This window comes from Dermochelys coriacea, chromosome 14 (assembly GCF_009764565.3).
Source record: "Dermochelys coriacea isolate rDerCor1 chromosome 14, rDerCor1.pri.v4, whole genome shotgun sequence".
Classification (NCBI taxonomy): Eukaryota; Metazoa; Chordata; order Testudines; family Dermochelyidae; genus Dermochelys; species Dermochelys coriacea.
In genome coordinates this window covers 18,108,474-18,134,390 of record NC_050081.1, presented here as the reverse complement: position 1 = coordinate 18,134,390, position 25,917 = coordinate 18,108,474, and the positions used below count along the sequence as shown (strand labels likewise).

The 25,917-nt window shown below is 41.8% G+C and overlaps 1 protein-coding gene across 22 annotated transcripts in view; it reads left to right on the top strand.

Annotated features, from left to right (window-relative positions):
- TNRC6C (trinucleotide repeat containing adaptor 6C) overlaps positions 1-25,917 on the top strand; it is a 182,242-nt gene that overhangs the window by 66,901 nt on the left and 89,424 nt on the right. For 21 of the 22 annotated variants that reach the window (XM_043497386.1, XM_043497402.1, XM_043497373.1 and 18 more), the window contains one exon: positions 23,463-23,789. The exons of the other annotated variant lie outside the window; for it this stretch is intronic. In XM_043497386.1, the coding sequence (XP_043353321.1) occupies positions 23,463-23,789 (327 nt within the window). The remainder of the gene's footprint in view (positions 1-23,462; positions 23,790-25,917) is intronic. 22 annotated transcript variants of the gene reach the window in all.

Genomic DNA, 25,917 nt, shown 5'->3' with positions numbered 1-25,917 from the left:
CAGGGAAAAAAATTGTAGTATACACAGTTTCTGACTCGCTTCTAGTTTGTAAAATGTTATACATTCCGATCTTAGCGGGCTATTGTGAGATACATTAATTTTTGTGAAGATCAGATACCATGGTAATGAGGATTATAGAAGAACCTAATAGATCAGTGGTCCCCCCCACAACTGTGGGGTGTGGCCCCAGGGGGAATGTTTGGGGGGGAGGGATGCAGTGGGTCCTGGGCCAGCCCCCACAGGGGTGCGGGAGGGAGCACCACCCAGCCCTGCTCTGTCCCAGCTTTGCTAAGGCCCCACCCCAGCTGCAGCTTGGGCCCCAGCCATGGCTGTGGCTCCACTTCTGCCCCAGGCTCCCAGCCCTGGTTCCAGAAGGGCTGCAGACAGGTTTCATTATGGGTAAGGGGGGACACAACAGAAAAAGTTTGGGGACCACTGTAATAGATTTTGGATCCTGTCCCTGGGTCCACTTGTCAGTTGTTGTGACTTAAAATTGCTTTTTCCTATTTTTAAATATATATTTCTCTCCACTGTTCTGTGAAAGACCCATACATGCAAAACTACCTACTGAATTCTGAGAATGCTATGAAGACTAAACCAGTTTTATGTAGAACCACATTATCAGAAGATCTACCGACTTCCAGAAGTTTCTAATACTAGCAAACCAAATCCTCCTAGTAGTTAGTAACTCTACCCATCCATTTAATCATTCAGTAATAGCTGATTCCACAAACAACTAGTCCCTCCCTCTCCTGAGGTGAGAGTTGAGTTTACAGATATCAGAATTGTACAAATGAAGTTCTGAGTTCTTCAGGGTTATTGAGTGAAGACGACATATCCGAGAGCAAAAGAAAGAATAGGTCTGTGCTGAAAATAATGGCATGAAGCTTACATTTCAGAATTAAAGGGTAATCTGTAGGCTGTTTTCTAGCAAGAGTTGTTTCTTTTTGCCACACACAATGGTTTTTTTTTAAAGGCATGTGTGATATAAAAATGAATGATTAATATTAGAATTGAGTCATATGGATTCATAAATGCTAATTCACATGATCAGTGAGAAGGAGATCTGTAGTTTGAAAGAAATCAGAGAGAGAGAGAGTATTAAGCAGTGAAAGTTACCATCTGTTACCAGCTCTCATCCCAAGAGAATTTAGCCATGAAAACTATGGTAACTTTAACTGTTCAGTTCCCCAGACTGTGATTCCAGTATTTCGAGTTCTCACTTTTTAGTAAGTTTACAAAGAGCATTGAATGTAAACTGTGAATTAACTTAAGATTAAAATCTTATTTCATGCAAACAGAAGAGAAGTACAGAAGAAAGTATTAGAAGTTGTTAAGGATTTAAGTTTTCTTTGACAGACTACTACTGCATGTTAAAACAAAACCTAATGCTGAAGAATGTGATTGAGAAAAGCTTTTAGGACATTGAATAACATAATGCAAAACAAGTTCTGTATCTCTGTTTAAGACAGGCTAGATACCTGGCTGCTGACAGCTATGAAAACGACAAGAAATGTAATCGTTCTTCAAGAATATGCAACAGAAGCTAAAATCTAGTTAGTGAAGCATGCTAATAAGTACACCGGTTATAATGTTGAAATACAGAAAAACACCTCATTAAGAGTAAACTATAGTGAAAAACATCCTAAGTACTGTGAAAAAAGCAGAAGTGCAGTGAACTGGCTATTATAATGTAAGAGGATGAGGAAATGAGCTGTATTTATGACATAAAGGAAACAAGAATGAATTAAGAACCACAGTTTGTGGTTATGTTTGACCCAGAAAAAAGGATGCTTCATAACATCGAGGCTTTTATCCTATAACAAAGAAACAGTTGTTAATGTTTGTTTGTTTTTGTATTGTGATAGCATCTAGGTGCTCCAGTCATGGATGAGAGCCCCATTGTGCTAGGCGATGTACAAACACACACATACAGTCCTTGCCCCCAAAAGCTTACAATCTAAGCTTGTAAGATGAGAAACCAGTGAATGCAAGAAACAGACTGGGGGGCAGAGGTGAGGAGAAGTGATACAAAGAAGCAGTGAGATGCTAATGGTCAGCATAACCTGTGTTCATAGCACACCAGCTGCCTAACCATTGTTGTTTTTTTGTAGGCACGAAGAGTTTTAAGGGGGAATTTGAAGTAGAAAAATGAGGAGGCCCTGCAGATGCCTTCAGTGAGCTCCTCCAATGCTTAAGAATGACATGAAAAGGAGCATGAAGGTGTTCAGAGTTGGGAGTTGATGTCTCAATACTGTGTAAGAGGTGATAGGATTGGGATAGACTGGGGTTCTCCAACTGAGGGTCATGACCCCTCAGGGAGTCACCAGGTGGTTACATGGGGGTTGCGAGCTGTCAGTCCTGAGCCCCCATTAAATTAAATTAAACTAACTCCCCCATTTTGATGTATAAGGGGGGGTCACACTCAGAGGCTTGCTGTGTGAAAGGGGTTCACCAATACAAAAAGTTTGAAAAGCAGTGGGATAGACAGTGAAGGGCTTTCAAAGCAAAGACAAGAGATTGTGTCTGATGTAGTGAAGATGGAAGAATGCGAAAAAGGCATGGTTGAAGTGACGAACCATGAAAATGATTTTGCATCAGATCTATTTAGATATAAATGGGGGCAAAATGGAATATGACAGTGCTAGAGAGGAAGAGGTTGCAGTAGTTAAGACACGAAATTACAAGGGTCTGGACAAGAATTTCAGCTGTGTGGATGAAGAGGAAAGGCTGGGTTTTCAAGGTGATATGCAGGAAGAAGTAACAGATATTAAACGTGGTTTGGATGTGAAAATCTAGAAAGAGCCATGTTAAAGACAATGCTCAAGCTTTGGGTCCGAGTGACAAGGAAGGTGATGGTTTATCCACAGTGTCGACTTCTTAGCATATGTGCAATGTGCCCCAGGAAGCACATAACCAGGATTCATCACCAAATTTGGTCCACTGTTTGGATCATGAGCTTCCCTGGGCCAGGTATTGACAGGGAGTGCAGCATGATCGCTGATCCATGCCCCCCTCCACAGTGACTGCAAAAGGAGAAAAGAAGGACACCTTGGGGGAAAGATTAAGAGCCCTGTTTTGGCAACGTTATGCTTAAACTGTTGTCTGGATATTGATGAGAATATGTCAGAAAGATGGGCTGAGATATAGTTTGAACAGGAAGACACAGGTCCATGTCTTGCTTTCCAAGTGGAGGGGTAGATTCGTGAGCTGCCAGCATAGAGATGATAGTTTAATGTATGTTTTTCAATGAAAATATCCAGAGGTAGCATTTAGAGGGGGAAAAAGGGAGGTTGCCGAAGATGAAGGCCTGGACAACCTCCACAGAAAGTTGGGTAGAGGTTGAGGAGGCACCACTGATGGAATGATTAGAGAAGTAGAGGACCTTGTGTGGAGAGAGAATGGAGTCACAAAAGCTATGGGGAGGACATATTTCAAGAAGCGCAGGGCTGTGTGTGCGAAAGACAGGCGATAGGTTGAGGAGAATGAGGATGCTGAGCTTTGGCCTTGAAGAGGTCATTAGAGACTTTGCTGAAAGCTCTTTCAGTGGAGTGTGGGGGATGGATGCCAGATTAGAGAAGATCTATGGAAAGTTTCAGTAATTGGAGAGGCAAGTGAAGTCAAGGGTGGTTTTAATAAGATGAGAGAGACTGAGGCATGCTTATATTTTGAAGGGAAGGACTCTCAGGTGAGTGAGGGTATGTCTACGCTGCACACTAAGTCTTTGGGATCCGGGCTTGTGGACTTGGTTTTTCCAGGCCTGTGCTTGAGAGTTGTGATGCTTTCTTGGGGTGCACAGGACTGCGAAGCATCTTGTTAATTCCTTCCCTCCAGCAAGAGGAAGACTTGCTGGTGCTTAGCTAGGTGTCAGCTCTCTGACTACTAGTCTGTTAACCACCCTAATGCTCTCCACAGGGCTCTGCCAGCCTTTACTTTGTCTTGCAAGTTAACAGTAGGTGGATCCCAAGCCTCCCTGAAGTATTCCCCTGCAGTGTCCAGCCCTTAATCACTCGACACTCACAGAAATTACCAAGTAAACTGTCCCTGAAAGAAAAGTACACAACACTGGATTGTTTGCTTCAACTGAGGATCAATTCCAATATAACATCACAGCACTGAGATATATTTATAGTGAAAACTTGTTATCAAAGGCTAGGATTTAAGAGATAGTGAGTAAAGATAATGACGAAAACAGATTTGGTTACATATAAAACAAAAAGTGTAACACAATTCCTAGAGTCTAAACTTTAACAGGCTAAAATCCTTGTCAAAAGTAGTTTATCTCAATCTCCCAGCTGACGTGGCTGGGATCCAGCTTTTATGCATAAAGCAGGCACTGTCCTTTTTGCTTCTTCAGTGACGGACGAAGGAGTGTCTTTTTGCCTTCCTCTGACGTTCCCCAAAGCCACGGTCTTGTCCCCAGAGTCGCATGACCCCCGGGTTTATTCCCTGGTGTGCTGGCACCATATTGCCTTCACATCCTCATGTTGATGTTGTAAGCAAACCGGCTTCCATTGTGATGGCTTATAATGGTTATTTTACATATGAACCAAGGCAGACAGGTGAATATACATGCTTTGTCTTGTCCAAACCTGTTTGTCAGTTCTCCTTTGGTTCAGACTTTGAAACATAAATTTCCAGTATATATACACAGATCCTTAAATGTCATCTGGACATACATCTCGCAATGACTGTGCATCAGTATGACATAAGCTTTTTTAGATACCTCACTTGATCCTGTTGGATAAATACTATGAAAGCAATGCATAAGGAGTTTGTCAGGCCTGTCAAGTAACAGTTATAGAGCAGTGAACCCTTTGCCAGTTGGCACTAGCTCAGGGTCACAAGTGTCCACACTACATTGTAAATAATAGCTGGACCCAGGTCTAATAGCTTTGCAAACGTGTCCATGTTGCCCTACCGAGACTTGGCTTGGGTCTGCAGCTTGAATTGCATCCACACTGCAAAGTGACAGGGCTTGGACCCAAGTCACAGCAGTACTCAGGCTGTGACCCTGTGATTTTTTCCCCACTGTGATGGGTTCCCACCAGGGTGCCACTTGGAATTGGGGTTCTGCTGAGCCCTCTGACCAACCAGCCTGGATTCCCTCTCTCACTGTGCTGCTGTGACAAGCTGTAGACTGCTCCTAGTCCTACACTCCCACCAGCATTCACACAGACAGGGACATACCCAGCTGCAGTTACATGCAGGCTGACCAGCCCCTGCATGAACCAGCAATGGAGGTGCTACAGCCAAGATAACCCCCACCTTCTCAGCCTAGGACCTCAGAGCTGTACCATTCTGCCCTGGTCAAAACCTGACCAGTATGAATTTATTACTCAGTTTGCCTCTCCCTCAGTGTGGAGAGGAATATGCAACAAGTCTGTTAACCAAGCCAAGATTTTTCCCCAGACACTTCATTTAAAGGCACACTAGTTTAGGTTAAAACATAAAACAAGTTTATTAACTACAAAAGATAGATTTTAAGTGATTATAAATGATAGTAAACAGATCAAAGCAGATTACCTAGTAAATAAACAAACCACAAACTAAGCCTAGGATACTAGAAAGACTGGATATGAATTACCAATTTCTCCCCGACTGATGATACAAGCAGCACTTGCTTTGCAATATGGGCTCTCCACCCCCTTTTTCTTTCGGAGCTTCTCTCAGGTGTTGAGTTGTGGGGGAGTGAACAACAGATTGTCACTCCCTACCTGATATAGCTTTTCCATATGGCGGGAACACTGTTTAAAAAAACAGTTCCCAATTTGTGGGGGGAAAAAAAAGTACCCAAATGGAGATCAGGGTCATGTGGTCTGGTCACATGCCCTGCTGAGTCATAGCAGCCATAGGCTGTTTGGGGCATTCTCAGGAAGGCTCACCAGGTGAGGGATAAGCTTCTCCTAAGGCCTGTTGTTTTTCCTCATGGCTCATTACTCTGAATAGGCCCTTCACCATGAGCTGTCTAGTCTGGAAGCATTTTGCCTAGTGGGTGTTACCTAAGTGTGATTGATTGGCCATCCCTCAACTTGCGGATGATCTCTACCACAGATTTACATATGGGTCCTGAAAAGACTTGGGAGTCCAATCCTGGAACTGCAAATCTGCCCACTGTAGGTACAGGCATTTTGTGGCAGGCCAACTGCCTGCTGGGAGAAAGTTAGTTATTTTTTCCTTCCCTCTCTCTCTCTCTCCAGCTTCGAGGGCAAGGCACTTCTCCTTGAAGTGGGCCACTGCCTTATGGAGGATATGGCTCCATTGGGTTCAGTGGGTGGCTTGCTTCTCCGAGCTTGTGATGTCCACATCAGTTTTCTTAAGATGCGCTTTCAGTGTGTCTTTGTAGTGTTTCCTCTGACCAACATGGGTGAGCTCAGAGTAGACGACTTGTTTTGGGAGGCAGGAGTCTGACATCTGCACACAATGTCCAGCTCAGTGAAATTGGTTCATGAGGATCATTGCTTCAGTGCTGGTGATATCTGCTTCAGCGAGGATGATGGCGTTAGTGCAGCGATCTTGCCACTTGATGCGAAGAATCTTCTGGAGGCATCATTGGTGATACCTCTCCAAACTCTTGAGGTGCTGTCAATAGGTCACCCAGGATTCACATCCATAGAGGAGTGTAGGAACAACAGTTGACTTATAGACTTGGATCTTGGTGTCCTACTGTAGATCACGGTCTGTGAAAACATGTCAGAGCAATTTCCCAAAGGAAGCACTTGCATACTGGATCCCACTGTCGATTTTTGCATTTTGAAAAGGTTGGCTACCAAGGTAGCAAAAGTGCTCAACTAAGTCAGGTTGATAGAGCACTTTAGTCTTCTCAATATTGAGTGAGAGTCCTAGGCTTCAGTAAGCTTGTGCAAGAATGCAGGTCATTCTCGGTGTGCGCGAGGATGACACAACCATCAGCATACTGAAGATCAGTAATGGATATCCTGAAGACTTTACACTTTGAGCGGAGATGTCGAAGATTAAAGAGAGTTGCCCATCCATTCTACATTGAATGTCAACTCCATTGGGGAGGTGATCTTTAACGAGGACCAAAATAACTACTAAATAAATGGAAAACAGTGTTGGGGTAATAACGCATTGTTTAACCCCAGTTTTGATGAGGAAAGGTTCCATCTCAGGGCCATTACAGAGAACAGTGACAGTCATCTGATCATGGAGAAGCCTTAGGACTTTAATAAATTTTGGAGAGCAGCCAAATCTGGCCAGCACCTTCCACAGGACTTTGTCAAATCGATGAAAGCCATGTACAGGTCATGATTTTAATACCGAGACTTTTCCTGGATTTGACGGGCAATGAAGCTCATGTCAGTTGTCCCACGGGATGGTCTAAAACTGCACTGAAATTTCGGCAGTATTTCTTCAACAAGGGGAAGTAGTTGGTTTAAGGGGATTTGGGCAAGAATTTTCCCTACTGTGGATAGCAAGGCAATGCCTCAGTAGTTTTCACACTCTGACTTATCGGTGTTAGCATTTCTCAAGTCTTCTGGAATCGTCTCATTATACCAGATATGAAGAAAGTTTGTGGAGCTTCCTTACCAATTCCTCACCTCCAAACTTGTAGACTTCAGCTAGTATGCCATCTGGCCCTGCTGCCTTGTTGTTCTTAATTTGCTTAATGGTTTGTGTTACTATTTCGACAGAGGGAGCAGGGGGGTGTCAGCAAGCGATTCTTTTTCATATCATTGAGGTATAGATTCGATAGTGACATCAGACAGTTGACTCACAGTTCAGGAATAACTCAAAATGCTCCTTCCATCTGGCTTTAATGGCTTCGCTGTCCTTAAAATACGTTGACCCATCTTGAGCTTGGACTGACGTGGGTTCATGGAAACATGGACCATAAATGGCCCTTGTTGTCTGGAGAAAAAAAAAACTCATGTCATGTTTGTCAGCATAAAGCTCAGTCTTCCTGGCCTTTTCTTGCCACCACTTATTTTTGATATCATGGATTTTCCTTCGGGCCTCAGCCTTGAGTTGCTTGTATGACTTCAAAACAGTATTTAAAAAGAAGCTACTCAACCTCAGTTTGACAGAAGAAGACATTTAAGCACACATTGAAACAAGAAGGGATGAAAAGACTGAGGTGGAGACCCTGTAATAAAAATGGATAGGATAGGAAGATGAGACTTACAGTATTCTGGGAAATGCACGTTTGTCTAACCATTTAAATAATAATATGCTAACAGAGTGTATATAAATGAAAGCAGTATCTTCATCCTGGGGTGCTCGTAGCAAGAGCCAAACCATTGTTTAACTTTCTGTATTTTGTTACACCATCTGCGGTGTTTCCCAAGAGTGGACCCCAGACAGACTATCCAAAATATGTAATGTAAAGTATAGGAGAACAGGAAATGTGAAAAACGCGGATTAAATTACTTATTTTTGGTACTGTCTTCGACTGAGAAAAGATGAGTCTTTCAGAGAAGAAAATATAGCTGAGTAGGGTCCTTTAGGTCTGGGGGAAGAACCTTGTTCCAGTCTCATTTCATAGAATTATAGCCTTATGTACAAAGGTTGGAGTGCATTAAACAAACCAACCTTGCCCACTTGTCTGCAGATGTAGAGGGTCCTCTTGGAGCAGAACTATTCCAGTATACAAACTGAAGGTGGGCAACAAAGTGAATAGAGCCTATAGAGTGGGTGTGGTGATGTGTTCACGGTGAGAGTCAAGGAGTCTTCCCAGTTTTGAAAACTCTGTGTGCTTGGAGAAGGATTTGAGTTTAAGGGTCAAAGCCTGGTCTCACTTGTCAAAAACTCCCATTGGTTTGTTAACCAGAATTTGGTACTGAAATTTGTGCCCATTTCCATAAGGACAGTTATTGATGGGATAGAGAGGGGACTGTAGGAATTGTACTCTCTAGGGAAGCTGTGTGGCTCTAACTGATATGGTATTGGACTGAGACCTGAGTTCTGTGCCTGGTTCTGCCACTGGCCTGCTGGGTGACTGTGGGTAAGTTGCTTCACCTCTGTGCTTCAATTTCCCCTCCTTTCAAATAGGGATAATGATACTGATCTTTGTAAAGTGCTTTGGGATCTACTGACAAAAAGCCCTATGTTAGGGCTAGGTGATATTCTAAAACTGAGTTAAAAGGAAACACACTTAAGTTCAGACATCCCATAGCAGCCATGGTTCCATATGGTCTAACAATATTTGGTATAGACAGTATAACAGCATCTCTGAGGATCCAGGAACATGCAGAAATAATAGATTTTTAAAAAGCTTTGTTTTGAGAGCAGCTGTTAGTGTCAATATAGGAATGAAGGCTTAAGAACAGAATGTTTAGTGCTCTCAAAATTGGAAAGTATAATCAAATTAAATACTATTCTCAGTTTACTTCAAGTTTTATGTGCTTCTAGGAGGTTAAGAGAGGAAGATTTTATTTTAATCTTTAATTTGTAAATATTAATATTCAAGTCTCACTCTTGGAAATTGATTTGTGACATGCTCATCGCTGTGGGGCCTATAAGTTATCAAGGTTTCCTCATAAAATGTTGGTTTCCAACGGACGGCAATAAAATATTTCTGGATGACAATTGCAAAGGAGCTTTTCCAGTATCAAAATTAGGAATTAATTTTTGTCTGAATCAAAAGCCACTGAATAGATACAAATAAATTTCACTGTTTTATAATGTATCCATTTATGATGGGTAGTTATCTATCAGTTGCCTCTGATCACATGCCTGAATATGTGAGGTTCTAAGACAAATCATGTTCACATCTTGAGGAAGCCCATGAAATGTATTCGTATGAGCAGAGCAGACTACTGCATTTGTCTTTAGAATATATGGACTGCAGATAGATAGGGCTTTGGAAGGTACTGCAGTATAGATATTACACAAAACTAGAAACTTAATTCTAGGCTGAAGAGCTGCCTCAAACAACTAATATATTGTTTAGGCAACACTTTAAAAAAATCACTTACCTACAGTGAGTAGGGATTTTTCCTGAATGAGTGTCATCTACTTCTGTAGAACCAAAACTGTCATTAGAGGGGAAAAAAAAAAAAAAGTTTGAAGACAGCTTTTCAAATGTGAACTAGGTATAAACCAATGCAGTGCTGACTTGTAAGTCTGAACACAGAGCTCCAGTGTCTTTCCCCCGCCCCCAAAGATGGAGCAGAATGAAAATAGACCAGAACATTGTCATTTTTCACTGCTGCTATTCGATATGCTATATGTAACCGTGAAACAGGTAAAGATCACATTCTGCTGTGACTCATAAAGAGGGAAGTTATGAGCAACAGTGAACTGGAGCTGTTCTCGTTGGAAGAGGACCCCAAAACTGAGATTGAGAAGGATTACCAGAATCACTCTGCCACAGCAGAGAAAGGGCTCTGGAATGGGGATGAAGGAACAGAGTATACTCTTTGGAAATTTATCGTATATGTACTATGTGCAGGTTACAGAAAATTGAGCCACTGAATATGGTACATGGACATCACCTTATTAGAAAACCCAACAACTGGCTAAGGGGAAATACATGTTTTTTTCATTGCCATTTCCTGTGGGATGTTGGGCTCCTGATCTTCATTTATGCATCTTATTTAGTAGTCTGGTTGAGTACCTGGTAAACTCAAGCTCCATATATGTATAAGGGGCTACAAGGGTGGGCTGAGAGTGAGGGGTGCAAGGGTACCCTGATATAAGTTGCAGAGAATGGGGGAAATTGGTAGGGAAGAAGCCTGGTGCAAGGAAAGATTTTGGAGAAAGAAAATAAGGGAAAGAGGTAGAGCACGCATAGGGAACAAAAGAAAAAAAGATGTAAGAAGATGAGTGGAGAATGAAAAAGAGGAAGCTGACACTGACCCGAGAGACATAAATTACATTTTTAAACATTAGAGAGAGACAAACTGGATGCTGTAATATTTTTTTATTGGACCAACTTGGTGTTGGCGAAAGAGATGACAAGCTTTCGAGCTACGCAGCTCTTCTTCAGGTCTTGTCAAATAGAAAATTGATTGACAATATCTTAAATGCAGTGTGCAGTAAACGGCACAGAACTGATTTATTCCTTTGAATACTAAGGAGTAAAGCTTTGGGGATTATGGTGATGCAAACATATTCCGTGTAATTTTATTTTTAACCCTGGCTAGTAGGCTTAGTTGTCAAAGTGTAGTTGTTGGGTAAATTTTTGTAAGCCCGTTATTAGGCCATTTCCCAAGTCATTGTTTAAAGTTCTTTCTCTTGTGAACCAACTAGATTCATTGTCGGTGTCAAACTGAAATTCATTGTTACATCTGATAGATTTTAAGGAGAAAAGCATGTGTGTTCAGGTGAGAAGGAGAGGGGGAAGGATGACTTTTTGTGTACAAATCATTGGGTATTACATAATAAGCTAGCAGTTTTGCTGAAATACCTTTACTTTTGCCAGTAGATGTCACTATGGTGAAAAACATCAGAGCTTAGTAGACAAAGGAGATAATTTGCTAAATGAAAATTCACCATTTAAAAATGGATTGGAGGGGAAAAAAATTTCCCTGTAAGAATTTTTTTCAGCAATTAGAAATGAATTTACTACTTATCAGAGCATCTGTGCTTTTGACCTAGAATTGTTTTTTCTCAACTGAGTTGGGTAAGCTCTAGCATTTGTATCTGGTTCCAGGAGGCGGTGCTTGTGGGCATGCTAATGTTCTCTGTTTTATCAAAAAGGCATTTACTGTTTCATGGTTGCTTTAATAACTTCTGTTTCTCTGCGCAGCATACATGTGCAGGGATTTGGACATCAAGGAAGTGGCTTCATTCAGGTTGATTTGGAGTGGGGAGCAAGTTGGGGGGGGGGGGGGGGAATTGCCTATATTATTGGCTGGGAGAATAGCTCTGAATTATGGGATCCATCTGTTTCCTATAATGAATTCATAAACCATCAAACAATGACCTGAACGAATTGCTGAAGGAAAAAAATAATACATTGGCATGATAGTTTAACGCAGTGAGGCATTAGCATTGTATAATCAAAAATTCTTCTCACATACAATAGTTGGTAGTGGAGCTGCTGTGTTTAACAGAAGCTATAAATAAATCCTGTCACAGTAGAAGCCAAGAATGCATTTCTGGTTTTAACTATTCCTGTTTCAGAATGCCTTTTAAAAAAAAAAAGTTTGGGCAACTGGGGGCCATGGGTGTAGAATTCTGTAGTGTAGTGGAATGTTAATAATCATGCTATAAATCAGTATTTTGTGGCTTCACCAGTTTGTCATTTATTCATATTCTTTCCTTATGTCACATGAATGTACTTAAAAGCTGTTGTACTTATTGAAATCTGGTAGATTGATCCTATTCATTACATCAATACAATGGCTTATAACACTTCTTTTTGTATAGTTGGGCTTTCTCAGAGATTGTAATCATTAAAAAGTATATGCAGTAATTATTGGATTTGTTTGTGTAAAATTGGTTTAAGATGTTTAGGTATCAGTACGTATTGAGTAATTTATTACTAGCAAGCAATATTTTAGTATGTGAAGATTTTAGTATGTAGTAGAACAGTGGTTCTCAAACTTTTTTTTTTGTGGACCACTTGAAAATTGCTGAGGGTCTTGGCAGACAACTTAATGATCTTTCCAAATGTTGTTTGTACCGTTAGCTAACTATTGTAAAGCACTTTCGATGAAAGCACTATATTGAAAAAAAAAAAAAAGTACTAGTAATTGTTTTTTTGTTCTACAAATAAAAGCTCAACTCATATTTTAATATCAGTAATATTACCTTTCTAATGTGATGGATGTGCCCTCTCTCCTCCGCCACAGCAGCCACAGAGCTGAGGCTGGGAAGGAGGGGGTGTCTCCTTCTCTCCCCCACTGGAGCAGCCATGGGGCTGGAAAGGAGGGGGGTCTCTCTCTGGTAGCCGCAGCCCTGGAGCTGGGGGAAGATGCCTCTTTCTCTGACCACCACAGCCCTGTACATCCCAAATCCCTCCCACCCCCTCTTCTCACCCCACTGCCCCCTCCTACCTACCCCCTATTCCACCCAAGGCCACCATCTCACCTTACATGTGCATCTTCTCTAGGGTCCAGGCACCTAATTAGTGGAGCCACACCTGTGTGGCTCCACTAATTAGATGGGTGGCCTTTCGTTCTCTCGTGTGGCTGCCCAGGCATGCACCTTAGAGGGAACTATCCACAGACACTTGAATGGAGCTCGTGGACCAGTAGCGGTCTGCAGACCACAGTTTGAGAACCTCTGTAATAGAAGATACATCTACATCACATAAATCTAAAGTGGTGGCAATATTTTCTTGTATTTTTTAAAAACGTGCTTGTTTTTGTTTGACAGAATTCTTCCATTTATCAAAAATGTGCAGTTTCTCTTCAATGAAGTTTTAAAATTGAGTTATTTAAGAGCACAGTATTAAGTATTGTCATTTTAAAAAAACGCCAATATATTACTTTAGAAAAGATGGCTTGCGGTGATATAAATGACATCATGAAAAGGCTAGACTTTATTTTCCATATTTCAAACAGTTGATCAAATGACAGCAGCTGTGAAAGTATAATACCTTCCAATGAAAGGTTTGACAGGCAGCTTCTTCTGGTACGGGCAAGATCTCTCTATAGATTGGCCCTTGACGCTGATTAAATGTATGGTGCGCAATGTTTCCATCTCCTGGTCAGCCTTCTCTGGCCACAAACATTGCCATGTTGTATGAAAAAGAATGCTCTCTGGTATGCTTTCAGCCTAAGGTTTGCTAAAATAGTATGCCTTTGTACATGGTGGGTACATTTTGCAAAGAGCATCCACATTTCAAAAATGTGCCTGTTGGATCAAGCAAGGTGCTTTCAAACTCTTGACAATTCATACGGTGGTTATGAGGTCTGCTGCAGTACATGAAGAATTAGCAAAGCTAATGTAGTAACTCACAGCAGCAGGCATTTTCACGCAATGCAGTAGCAAATCAGCATTGCTGCTCAGATGCTGCAGAAGACTGCTCTACTGAATAGTATGTTGAGAGTTTTTGAAGAGCTTGTTACAATTTGTAGTCATTTTAAAAATACATTCTCCAAATAATTATTGCTGCTTTTGATACCCAAAATGAAGTGTTCCATACCCACACCCCGAAGTTTCGATCTTGTACAGAATTTTGGAATTAAGCCATTTTCTAGATCCTTCATATGCCTTGCTTTAATTAAATCATAGTGGTGTAATTAAATGTTTCTCTTCCAAATGCCATGATGACGTTAATCTATTTTTTTTGGAAGGATGTTAATTTTATTGTTTAAATGTTACTTTTTGTTACTAGTTTGAAAAATAGAGATATTTTGGCATTCAAAACAAAAAGCACTTTTATGTTTTGTAAAATTATTATTATTATTAGTAGTAGTAGTAGTAGTAAGTATTATTATTATTAATTTGTGGAAATACTTTCATTCTAAAACAGAAGCATGATTGATCCCTCCATTCCCTTTTTTCTTTATATGTTCTGCTAGGACTTTCATACTTATAGTGTGACAAAGTTCTTCCTCTGCCTTGGTGGGTCCTGCGCTTATTGGTGGATTTGCTCACCTCAGAGGCTCATGGCAGCCCTCAGTTTGGCCACTTTCGTGGCTCAAATCTGCAGTTCGCTCCGTTAGCCTCTTCACTGGCCAGCAGGGGGAAACGGAAGAAGAACAATCCCCGCAGTCTCTGCTGATCCACCTAGTAGATCGGGGAACAGGCCAGAGACCTTCCCATGGTCCAGTTCAACTCCTCCAGTATCAAGTAAGGAGTTGGAGGGATGGGAGGAACCCGGGCCCACCCTCTACTCCGGGTTCCAGCCCAGGGCCACGTGGATTGCTGCTGTCTACACTGGCTTCTGTAACAGCTGCGTGACAGCTATTTTCCCCATGGCTTCCTCCCAACACCTTCTTCATTCTCACTTCTGAGTCTTCCAGTAGTACGCCTTCTCACTCTCAGCTTCTTGCGCCTTTTGCTCCCAGCTCCTCGCGCACAAACCACAAACTGAAGTGAGCTCCTTTTTAAACCCAGGTGCCCTGATTAGCCTGCCTTAATTGATTCTAGCAGCTTCTTGATTGGCTGCAGGTGTCGGAATCAGCCTGTCTGCCTTAATTGTTTCCAGAAAGTTCCTGATCTGGAACCTTCCCTGTTACCTTACCCAGGGAAAAGGGGCCTACTTAACCTGGGGCTAAAATATTTGCCTTCTCTTACTTTCCTGTAGCCATCTGGCCCGACCCTGTTACAGCAGACAAATACATAGTATGTGCAAGTATATCTTAAAATGGAATCCAGAGTTATTTATTTGATAACTTTAAAAAATAGTGAGCTGACTTATTCCCTTGAAATTACTTTTCATCCAACACACACACGCTTAGCTTCAGTGATAGCAGAAAGTTATTTAACAATATTCTTAAATTAGGTATTAAAGCAAAACACTGCTGCATCTGTATCTTGCTCTGATCATTATGGATAAAACGGTGGTAGAATAGTCTGTATAGTTTTTGACTTTGTAATTTAATTCCTTGGCTGTGGAGAATAGTAAAGCAATTTTATTCGAAGCAACCTTATATTTCCTGGGTTTTTTTTTATTGTTTTAGGACAGTTTTACTTCACCAGGAATCTAGCTTTGACTGAAACTCAATTAAAAATCCAGGAAACTTTTCCAGTCTTTCTCCCTCTCTCTCTCACACTCACACAGAGTTGTGGAGAGTTAAAGTGAAATGAATGTTTCATCTGCATTTCCCAAGTATACATTTATGAGTTATGTTTTTTTAATATTTTTTTGGGGTTTTTTCAGTTCCTTCTCAACTGCCCTTGGCCTGTGATGGACATTATATATAGAGAGAGAGGGGGGGGGTGTGTGTGTGTGTGTGTGTGTGTAAAAAAAAAAAAAAAAAAAAAAAAAAAGTGTCCCGTGGCACCTTAAAGACTAGCAAATTTATTTGGGCATAAGCTTTCGTGTGTAAAAAACCCACTTCTTCAGATGTGTTTTACCCATGAAAGCTTATACCCAAATAAGTCTTTGTCTTTAAGGTGCCACCGGACTCCTTGTTGTTTTTGTGGGTACAGATGAACACGGGTACTCCGATGTATATATTTTACTTACAAACACACACACTGTTTTGAGCTTCACAAATGGAAGCCACAGAAGGTTTGACATGAATTTCAGTGACTATTTAGGGCTTATTTTATCCTACATTAGGAGATGAACACTGGTGTGTGCATGAGCACGTGCAGCTCATTTCCAAGATGCTGAGTGAAGGGCAGCATGTACATGAGGCAGAATTGAGTTTTTGATGTGCTCTGTTACAAAGATACATGAGATTATATTCACTGGTGTGTACGTGGGCCTAAGTTAAGGTTTTGATCCAATTTTTAAATTGTATTTAAGCATCATTTGATATTTTTAGCTATCATAAGAGTTACTGTATATATTTAAGCATGAATTAAAGTTTGAGGAGGCCACATCTTTGAGTAGTGTCCCTGTGGTGCTCCACTATGTGTATTTGCGTCCCTGTACCTCAGATCGAACATTTTAGGTAGCAGTGTTTGTTCAGTTTGCACATGCGCTTTCTCTGTCTCGTTTCTTGCCTTGAGGCTATCTGGCGCTGCACAGGTGAACCATCCTCAGTTCCTTCTCAACTGCCCTTGGCCTGCAATGGACCATTAGCACAATCTGAGAGATGATTAATTTCTAAAATTAATTTTAGTTTACAGAATAGCTAGTAGGATTTGTTATCTAGGTTTGTTTTATTATAAAACATTTTTTGTGGCTTTCAAAAACAGTTATTTCCCTCTCCTTACTGATTTTGTTACCTTCTCCCCTTGTGGGGGAAGAATGAACCCCAAGAAGGGGCATGACCAGCTCCCCTGGGTTTAAATATTGTCTCTCCTGCAGAGAAGCCATTCTGGTCAGTGACAGCCATTCATGCTGCAATAGCTGCTTAGGAGAATTCCATATACCACCAAAGTGTACTTTCTGTCTGCAATATAAATAAAGGACAAGAAAGACCCATGAACTGAAGCTCAGATTCCTTATGTTGAAAAATTTACTTAGACCAGCCTCTGACCCAGGACCTCTCCAGAGCAACGATCCTTGACGTGACCATCAACATCCACGGGATGTTAATCTCCAGTGGATTGAAAGAAGAAATCTGCTGATTCCTTTAATAAAACCTCAAAAAAGAGGGCTACAAGTCCCCAGACTGAAGAATTGACCATGGAGAAAAAAAGGTGCGTACAAAATGGAAAATGACTGCCTAGGAAGGAGTACTGTGGAAAGGGATCGGGGGTTATAGTGAATCACAAGCTAAATAAACGCTGTTGCAAAAAAAAAAAAAAAAAAAAAAAAAAAAAAAAAGCAAACATCATTCTGGGATGTGTTAGCAGGAGTATTGTAAGCAAGACATGAGAAGTAATTCTTCCGCTCTACCCCATGCTGATTAGGCCTCAACTGGAGTATTGTGTCCAGTTCTGGGCGCCACATTTCAGGAAAGATGGGGACAAATTGGAGAAAGTCCAGAGAAGAGCAACAAAAATGATTAAAGGTCTAGAAAACATGACCTATGAGGGAAGATTGGAAAAAATTGGGTTTGTTTAGTCTGGAGAAGAGAAGACTGAGGTGGACATAACAGTTTTCAAGTACTTAAAAGGTTGTTACTAGGTGGAGGAAGAAAAATTGTTGTTCTTAACCTCTGAGGATAGGACAAGAAGCAATGGGCTTAAATTGCAGCAAGGGCAGTTGAGGTTGAACTAAATATCAGAGTGGTTAAGTACTGGAATAAGTTGCTTAGAAAGGTGGTGAAATCTCCATCATTGGGGATTTTTAAGAGCAGTTTGGACAAACACTTGTCAAGGATGGTCTAGATAATACTTAGGCCTGCCTTGAGTGCAGGGGACTGGACTAGATAACCTCTTGAGGTGCCTTCCAGTTCTATGATTCTATGCCTGGCAAAATAATCAGTCTGTACTGACTGAACTGCGACATGGTACCCATGAGTACCACTATTGGCAGTAAGCCTGAAGACTGGAGGGGCACAGGTTCAGAAGCATCAATACTGTCAGTCAAGAGAAGTGGTAGAGACCAGACTCTCTCTCTCTCTCTCTCTCCTAAAATAACACTGCTGGAGACAAGGAGAGCTTCGGTTCTGAGCACTTTCACCAGAGCGCCATCTTCTGGCCAATCGTTGAACCACAGAAGACTACAGGTACCACTGACTCCCTGGACGCTGATGGGCCACTCTAGACCGACTCTGTTGACACCAATTACCACCATGGTACCACAGGAATTCTGTTTCTCCAAGGACCTCTTGGTTTCAAATGCTGGAATCCTCACTACTTTGTATCAGCATCATGGTATCGACCCCATCTTGGTCCTCTGAATTCCCCACGGTACTGAGACACTCTCTCCCTGGGCCTCCTTATCTGCTCCACTTCTGTTGAACGAAGAGGAAGAGGGCAGTGATAACATATCTTTGGTCTCAGTTCAAAGCTCCCCAGGGCAATGTCAAGGGACCAGTCACCTGGAGACACTTGCAGAGCCATGACAGGGAAGGCCTGCCCACTTGGTATGGACAATGTTGGGTGCCACCACCCATGACTTTTGCACCACCCCAGGGGGAGTACTGGGACCAATGGGCAGCATATAAACACCAGTTCTCTAGGACCTCAGGTGTCTCTCACAGTGATAGTTTTCCTTTATCTCCCTCAGCTTCCCTTTCTAGACCCCATGATCCTCAAGAGGAGATCTTTGAGGAGTAGGAGGCATGACTGAGTAAAGAAATTACTCCAGCAACAAACGTTTCATCATCCTATCCAGATGAAGCTGTGATGCCTCCTCCATCATCAATCTCAGATGACTTCAAACAGTTTCAAGACCTCACCAAGAGAGTGGCAGACTTACTTTAGATCCCCCTCAAAGAAGTAAAGGAGTCATAACACAAGCTGCTGGACATACTCCATAGATCCTCCATCAGCTCTTATTACACTCCTGATCAATGAGGTCCTACTAGACCCATATAAAATCATCTGGCAAACACTGGCCATGATAATGCCTATATGGAAAAGAGCAGACAAAAATATTGTCCCCTCTAAAGATGTGGACTTTTTTGCCCAAAATTTCCTTGTGGTAGATGCTGTAATTGATCCTGGCAGACAGCACCACCCTAAATCAACACCCTGCAACAAGGATTGGAAAAAACTGCGCTTATTGAGCAGGAAATTGTACTCATCAGCAATCCTGCAGTTTAGGATTGTGAATTATCAGGTCCTGATGGCAAAATATAATCAATATCAATTACATGAAATTCAGTGCCTTTATTGAACATGTCCCAAATGATCAAAGAGAGCAGTTTTAAGCCATCGGTGCTGTGGGCCAGCTTGTGGCAAGGACAGCAATATAGACCACATTAGACACTGCAGATACAGCTGCCCGCTCCATATCAACTGCGGTAGTAATGAGGAGAGCTTCATGGCTTCACCTTTCAGGCCTCCCAAGAGAAATCCAGATGACTGTGGAAGACTTTCCATTAGAAGGATCCATGCTCTTTGTGGAGAAAACATTCTTCACTCCACACAGTAAAGGGCTCGAGAGCCACATTATGTTCCTTGGGGAGCCACATACCTGCACAGAAAATAAAGTACAGTGAATCACAGACATCACAAAGATTCTGACTGGCCCAGTTCCCTCCACCCCAGAGACACTACAAATCCCAGAGGAAAAGACAGTGGATACAAAACCAAAAGCTAACAGCACCTCTTCTCCCCCCCCCCCACTTCAACTGTACAGCTCTCAATGTCAAAACATCAATTTTGAGACATTGGTTGAGGCCCAGATCTCCCACTCCCACTATCAATTCCTGCAAAACTCAAGTTATCTATATCTTTTTGGACTCTGCTTTGAGCTTTTCCCGGTTTTATCTAAAAAGAAAACATCAGACAAGTGGGTACTGGAGATCATCTCCAATGGTTATTCAATCCACTTTACCTCCCTCCCTCCTACATATCTTCCCTGCTTGTCCCTCTTCAGGAACCCTTTTCATGAGTACCTGTTATGTCAGGAAATAAATCATCTCCTAAACCTTGGTCATGTAGAACCAGTTCTAAATCAACGCAGAGGGAAGGGTTTCTACTCCAAATATTTCCTGACACCCAAAAAGAATGGAGGATGGAGACCCATTCTGGATCTAAGGTCACTAAAGAAATACGAAAAGGCACAAAGATTCAAGATGGTTACATTAGCAACAATAATTCCATCTCTGGACCAGGGAGACTGGTTCTTGACCATTGACCCTTAAGGCGCTTATTTTCATATTGCGATTCAACCAATCCCACAGGAGGTTCCTGAGATTCACCTCAGGTCAAGACCATTTTCAATACAAAGTACTTCCATTTGACTTATCATCTGCACCCAGAGTGTTCTCAAAGGTCCTATTAGTGGTAGTGTCCCATCTTCGCAAACTAGGAATCCTGATGTATCTGTATCTAAATGGGTGTCTACTTAAGGCACAATCCTTTGATGAAGTCCTGGTAGCCACGCAAAAGACTATAGATGTAGTCATGCAAGTGGGACTACAACTGGCACTCAAAAATTGACTCTGACTCCAGTATAACATCTACAATTCATGGGAGCCTGTGTAAATGTGGTGAAGGCCAAAGCCTTCCTCCCACTACACAAGTTCAACACCCTAAGCATCTTAATCGATGCCATTCAGATCAGCCTCCAGGCATTGGGCAGAAATTGCCTTCAGCTACTGCTGGGGCACATGGCAGTAAACACCTTTATAATAAGTCACGTAAGTCTCCACATGCATTGCCTTCAGGCATGGCTCCAAACGGTATACACGCCAAACAGAGACAGATTGAATAAACTGCTGTTGATGGTCAAAGACTCTCTCTCAAATGGTGGAAAGATCTGCAGAATGTCTTCATAGGAGTCCCCTTTCCTCAGCCACCTGCAACATTGATACTGACAACAGACTCATCTTTATGTGGCTGGGGAGCTCATCTAGATAATCACATGGTTCAAGGCAAATGGTCCCTCTTAGAGTCAACACTACATATCAACCTGTTGTAGCTCAAGGTGGTCAGGAATGCTTGTTGACATTTCCTATAATTGATCAAGGATAAATGTATAAAACTCATGACAGACAACACAGCATGTATGTTCTACATAAGCCACCAGGGAGGAGTGAGATCACCATCCCTTTGGGCAAAGGCAGTGAAACTATGGAATTGGTGCATTTGGCACAGCATCATCATAGCAGCTGCCTTCCTACTGGATGTGCAGAATACCACAGTTGACACCCTCAGCAGAACATTCTTGCAGGAACATGAATGGGAAATGGACCCTGTTGTTCTCCACAATGTATTTTGACGTTGGAGAGTCCCAAAAATAGACTTATTTGCCATGACCAAAACCAAAAAATGCTCCCAGTATTGCTCTAGAGCCCGTCTGGGATATCATTTGCTACGAGATGCCTTCCTCTTTCACTGGAACACAGATCTCCTTTATGCTTTTCCTCACATATTGAAAGTCCTGCTCAAGATGAGAAAAGAAAGAGCAAAAGTTATTCTCCTAGTTCACATGTGGCCAACACAAACGTGGTTCTCATACCTTACTCAGTTAGCGATGTGCCTCCTAATCACTTTTCAGTCCTTTCCTCACCTCCTCTCTCAGAATGCTGGCCAGATTCGCCATCCCAACTCGCAGATTCTGTGACTCAAGGTATGGTTCCTCAATGGTTCGAAAACGTGAAGCGTTCCTGTTCAGAGAATGTGAAAGAGGTGTTATTCCATAGCACAAAAATAATAACTCATCACATGTATATGCAGAAGTGGAAAAGATTCCAAATCTGGTGTGACTCAAAACATGTTACCCCCATATCCTTTCCCCTCCTGCTAGTACTAGACTATATCCTAGATCTAAAAAAAGGTCAGGATTATCTCTAAACTCAATAAAGGTACACCTCACAGCCATAACATCCTGTCATCATAAGATAGATGGCTATTCCTAATTCACTTATCCTACAATGAAAAGATTCCTCAAAGGTATGGGTAACCACCTACAAATCAGGGGTCCTGTACTAACATGGGGCCTTAACTTGGTTTTCAAGTGCCCTACAAAGCCTCCTTTTGAACCAATGACCGCATGCTCACATATGCCTCTGTCTGTGAAAACGGCATTCCTAGTAGCCATCACCTTGGCTTGGAGAATCAGGGAAATAGAGGCTCTAATTGCACACCCACCCTTCACAATTTTTTTAGTGATAAGATCACACTGACACCACATAAACCAACTTACTTCCCTCCCAACCTTCTTTCCAAAGCCACACTATGCCAAGAGAGAAGTAATATTACATAAACTCAGTGTCAGGAGAGCTTTGGCATTCTATTTGGTTAGAACAATAATTTTCAGAAAATCTGCAAAACTATTCCTTTTGGTTGCAGAGAGGTCTAAAGGATCCTCAATTCTGAAACAGAGACTCTAGATGGATATCGAACTGCATTTCCTATTGCACCTGCAATCTTCAACCTCTGCCTGGAGTTCAAACTCATTCCACAGGATCTGTTTCCACTTCATTAAAAATGTTCCCATCACAGAAATATGCAGAGCAGCAATTTGGGCATCTGCTCATACTTTTGCAGAACATTATGCAATCACCTATATCTCAGCATCAGATACTGTATTTGGTTCCACAGTATTATCATCAGTACTAACTCTTAAGTATTGACTCTGAAGTCCCACCCTTCCATCAGGAGTACTGTTGTACAGTCACCTACAGTGGAGCACCCATAGGGACACTATTCGAAGAAGAGGTTACTCACCTTGTGCCGTAACAGTGGTTCTTCAAGATGTGTGTCCCTGTGGGTGCTCCACAACCCGCCCTCCTCCCCTCTACTTTGGAGCTCTTAATAAATGTCTCTGTGGTAGAGAAGGAACTGAGGATGGTTTGTCCACGCAGTGCTAGATAGCCTCGAGGCAAGGCATGAGATAGGGAGAGCGCATGTGCGGGCCAGATAGATACTGCTACCTAAAATCTCTGATCTGAGATGCAGGGATGTGGCTACACGTACAGTAGAGCACCCATAGGAAAGCATATCTTGAAGAACCACGATTACTGCACGAGATGGGTAACCTCTTCATCTTGTAAAATAACTTTATTACCCTGTTTGTTCCTGCGTTTGTTGCTTCAGGATTGTTGTTTAGGGAAAAGCACTTGTCAATTTTATACTATTATCCCTCCTAACAGAAACTTGGATAAAACTGTTTATTCCTTAAACAAATGTTGACGTTTTTCTCTGTAGAAGTTTCTTTGTATATAATTCTTGTGTGTATATATATATATATATATATATATATATATATATATATATATATATATATATATATATATATATATATATTTTACTTTGTGTTTCTAAGATTAAATTTTATAATTTCTTTTACCCACTCATTTTGAAGACATGATCTTTAATTCTTCCTTGGATTAAACTAATATTTGTTTCATTTTATACAGTGCCAGAACCTATTAAGATCAGTTTAAGCCAGCCCCAGCCTGCCGGTACCGGTACCAGTACTTCCACCAGCACTATTACCAACAGCAGCAATGGCAAGCGTGCATCTGCTAATGGGCAGCAGCCAGCTGCATCCCGTTACCTGCCTCGTGAGGTGCCTCCACGCTTCCGCCAGCAAGAACAGAAGCAGCTCTTAAAGAGAGGTCAGCCACTGCCTACTGGGACTCTGACGGGCGCAAGCCCACCACAAGGTACTGGACAAGCAGGGGCAAGTCCTCCTCCACAGCCAGGAGCAGGTGGACAGCATCATCCCAGTAAGACCCAAACAGGTAAGACGTTTACATCTAATGGGGACACTGCAGACTCATTCTCTATGTAATTATGCCTTTTACCTTTGGTAATTAAAGTGACTATGATCAAAACTACTATAAGAAATACCAAATATTATATGTGGCAATGACAGTATTGTAAGTAGAACATGTGAAATTTCTTTCTTCCATAGAGAACATGAAAGCAGATGCATTAGCAACTTTATGGTGCAGGACTCAAATTCAGAAATGTTTACATATGCCAAAATTTAAAAAACTTTTTGTTCAGCAACCATTATCTACTGTTTTCCTGTTCTCAGTATGATGAATCTTACTGAAAATCTTACTATGAGAGAGGAAAGGGAGACATGAAATCTGAATCTTAAAATATATTATTTTTTGTTTGTATCACTAGTAAAAATCTTCATGTCGTGAATAGATTTCTATTTCTGCAGGTAGCAGGGCCTCATTGTGCTAGATGTTTTATGCACAGCCTAAGATTCTTGAACAGGCAACCTTAATTTGGGAATTTCCTATGTGTTGAGTGCTTGACTTAGCAATCGTAATGTTCTTTAAGATATCTTTTGCATGTAGGTTAAAAACAGGTAAATTTCACATTTGCTGTACTGCATTTTTTTTTTGGTGTACATTTACTTGCTCTTCTGCTCCCTGATAAGCCACATGGTAAGAAACAAAAATCATAGGAAAACTAAATGAATACCTTGGGCCTTCCTGCAAAGTCACCGTATTCACTTCAGATGGAAGCATGAAGGCTACCTACCTTCCTAACTATTGGGACTAGTGTGTGAGAGGATGGTCTTTCATCCACCTTCCCTCTTCTTTCTTCCTCCGCTCCAGCTACTGGTGAGGACATAAGAGGCAATTTTGTTTCTCCCTTCCCACTCCGTTAGAGATTCTGTAAATCTCTTTCTCTCGGTGATGATCCATTCATTCAGATACCTGTCACTCTGTTTTCCACTATGCCTGTTACATACATATGTCAGGCAAAGCAGGGTGCATTCTTGTACGAGGTATTTACTCTGAAAAGGCAAACAGAGTGGGTCAGACCTGGTCCATACTTGAAAGTTAGGTCGTCCTAGCTACATTGCTCAGGACTGTGGAAAAATTGCATGTCCTTGTGCAATGTAGTTAGGATAACCACATTTAGATTGATGGAAGAATTATTCCATCAACCTTGATACTGCCTCTTAGACAGGTGGGTACGCCTACATCAACAGAAAAACCCCTTTTGTTGATGTAGGAAGCTTCTATGCTAGAGCAGCATAGCTCCAGTGCCAATCTGTGCAGCTATAGTGTAGACATACCCTCACAGTGTTGTCAACATTTGAGATATCATGAATGTTACTATTGCGGCCTGACTTAATTTTGTCGAAACTGCTTGCAGTTTCCCCATTTGGATGCTCAAGGACATTTTGCTGTAACTGTAGATGTAGCTGCTGCCTGCAGTACTGTAGTACTCCTACGCATACTGAGGATGGCAGAGCCCTGGAGCAGGCAGAGGAGGACAGTGTTGCCAGCTGTCATGGTCTTATTGCAAGTCTGACATTTGGTGTTTTCCTTAAACTCTCAGCTTCTGGGGGTATTTAATTAGATTAGAATCTCAACCTTTATTTAAAAACAAAGAATACGTTTCTAGTTCTTGTGGGGAGAAAAAGTTTGAAAATGTGACCTGAGTGTTTCCCTAAAGGCACAAAACCCCAAAGGCAAATAAAAAGAACCTGAGATTGAATTGAATTTATTTTAAATGTTGTGATTTTGCGGGGTCTGACTCTTATTTGGGCATTTGTCTTTGGTGATACTGGAAGTAGCCCATTCCCACGCGCCCAAGCTCAGAAGCAGGATCCTCACCCTATCCTTTTCCCCAGTCACACTGCAGGAAGGAGGGAGCTAACAGAGTTAAGGTAGGAAGCCCCTTCCTCCATAGACTATAGACAAAGGACAGCTGCTGGAGCCTGCCAGGGGGCAGTGTGGCTCTTGGGGGCTAAAGGAGCATATCGAAGTGGGAATCAAGGGAGAGAGGCAGACTGGGGTCCGGGAGAAAGAAGATATGCAGGGGAACTGCAGCCTGTATTTGTATGCACTTACAGTAAAATTTTTTACTCTGTAATTGTCACACCCATATTTGGGG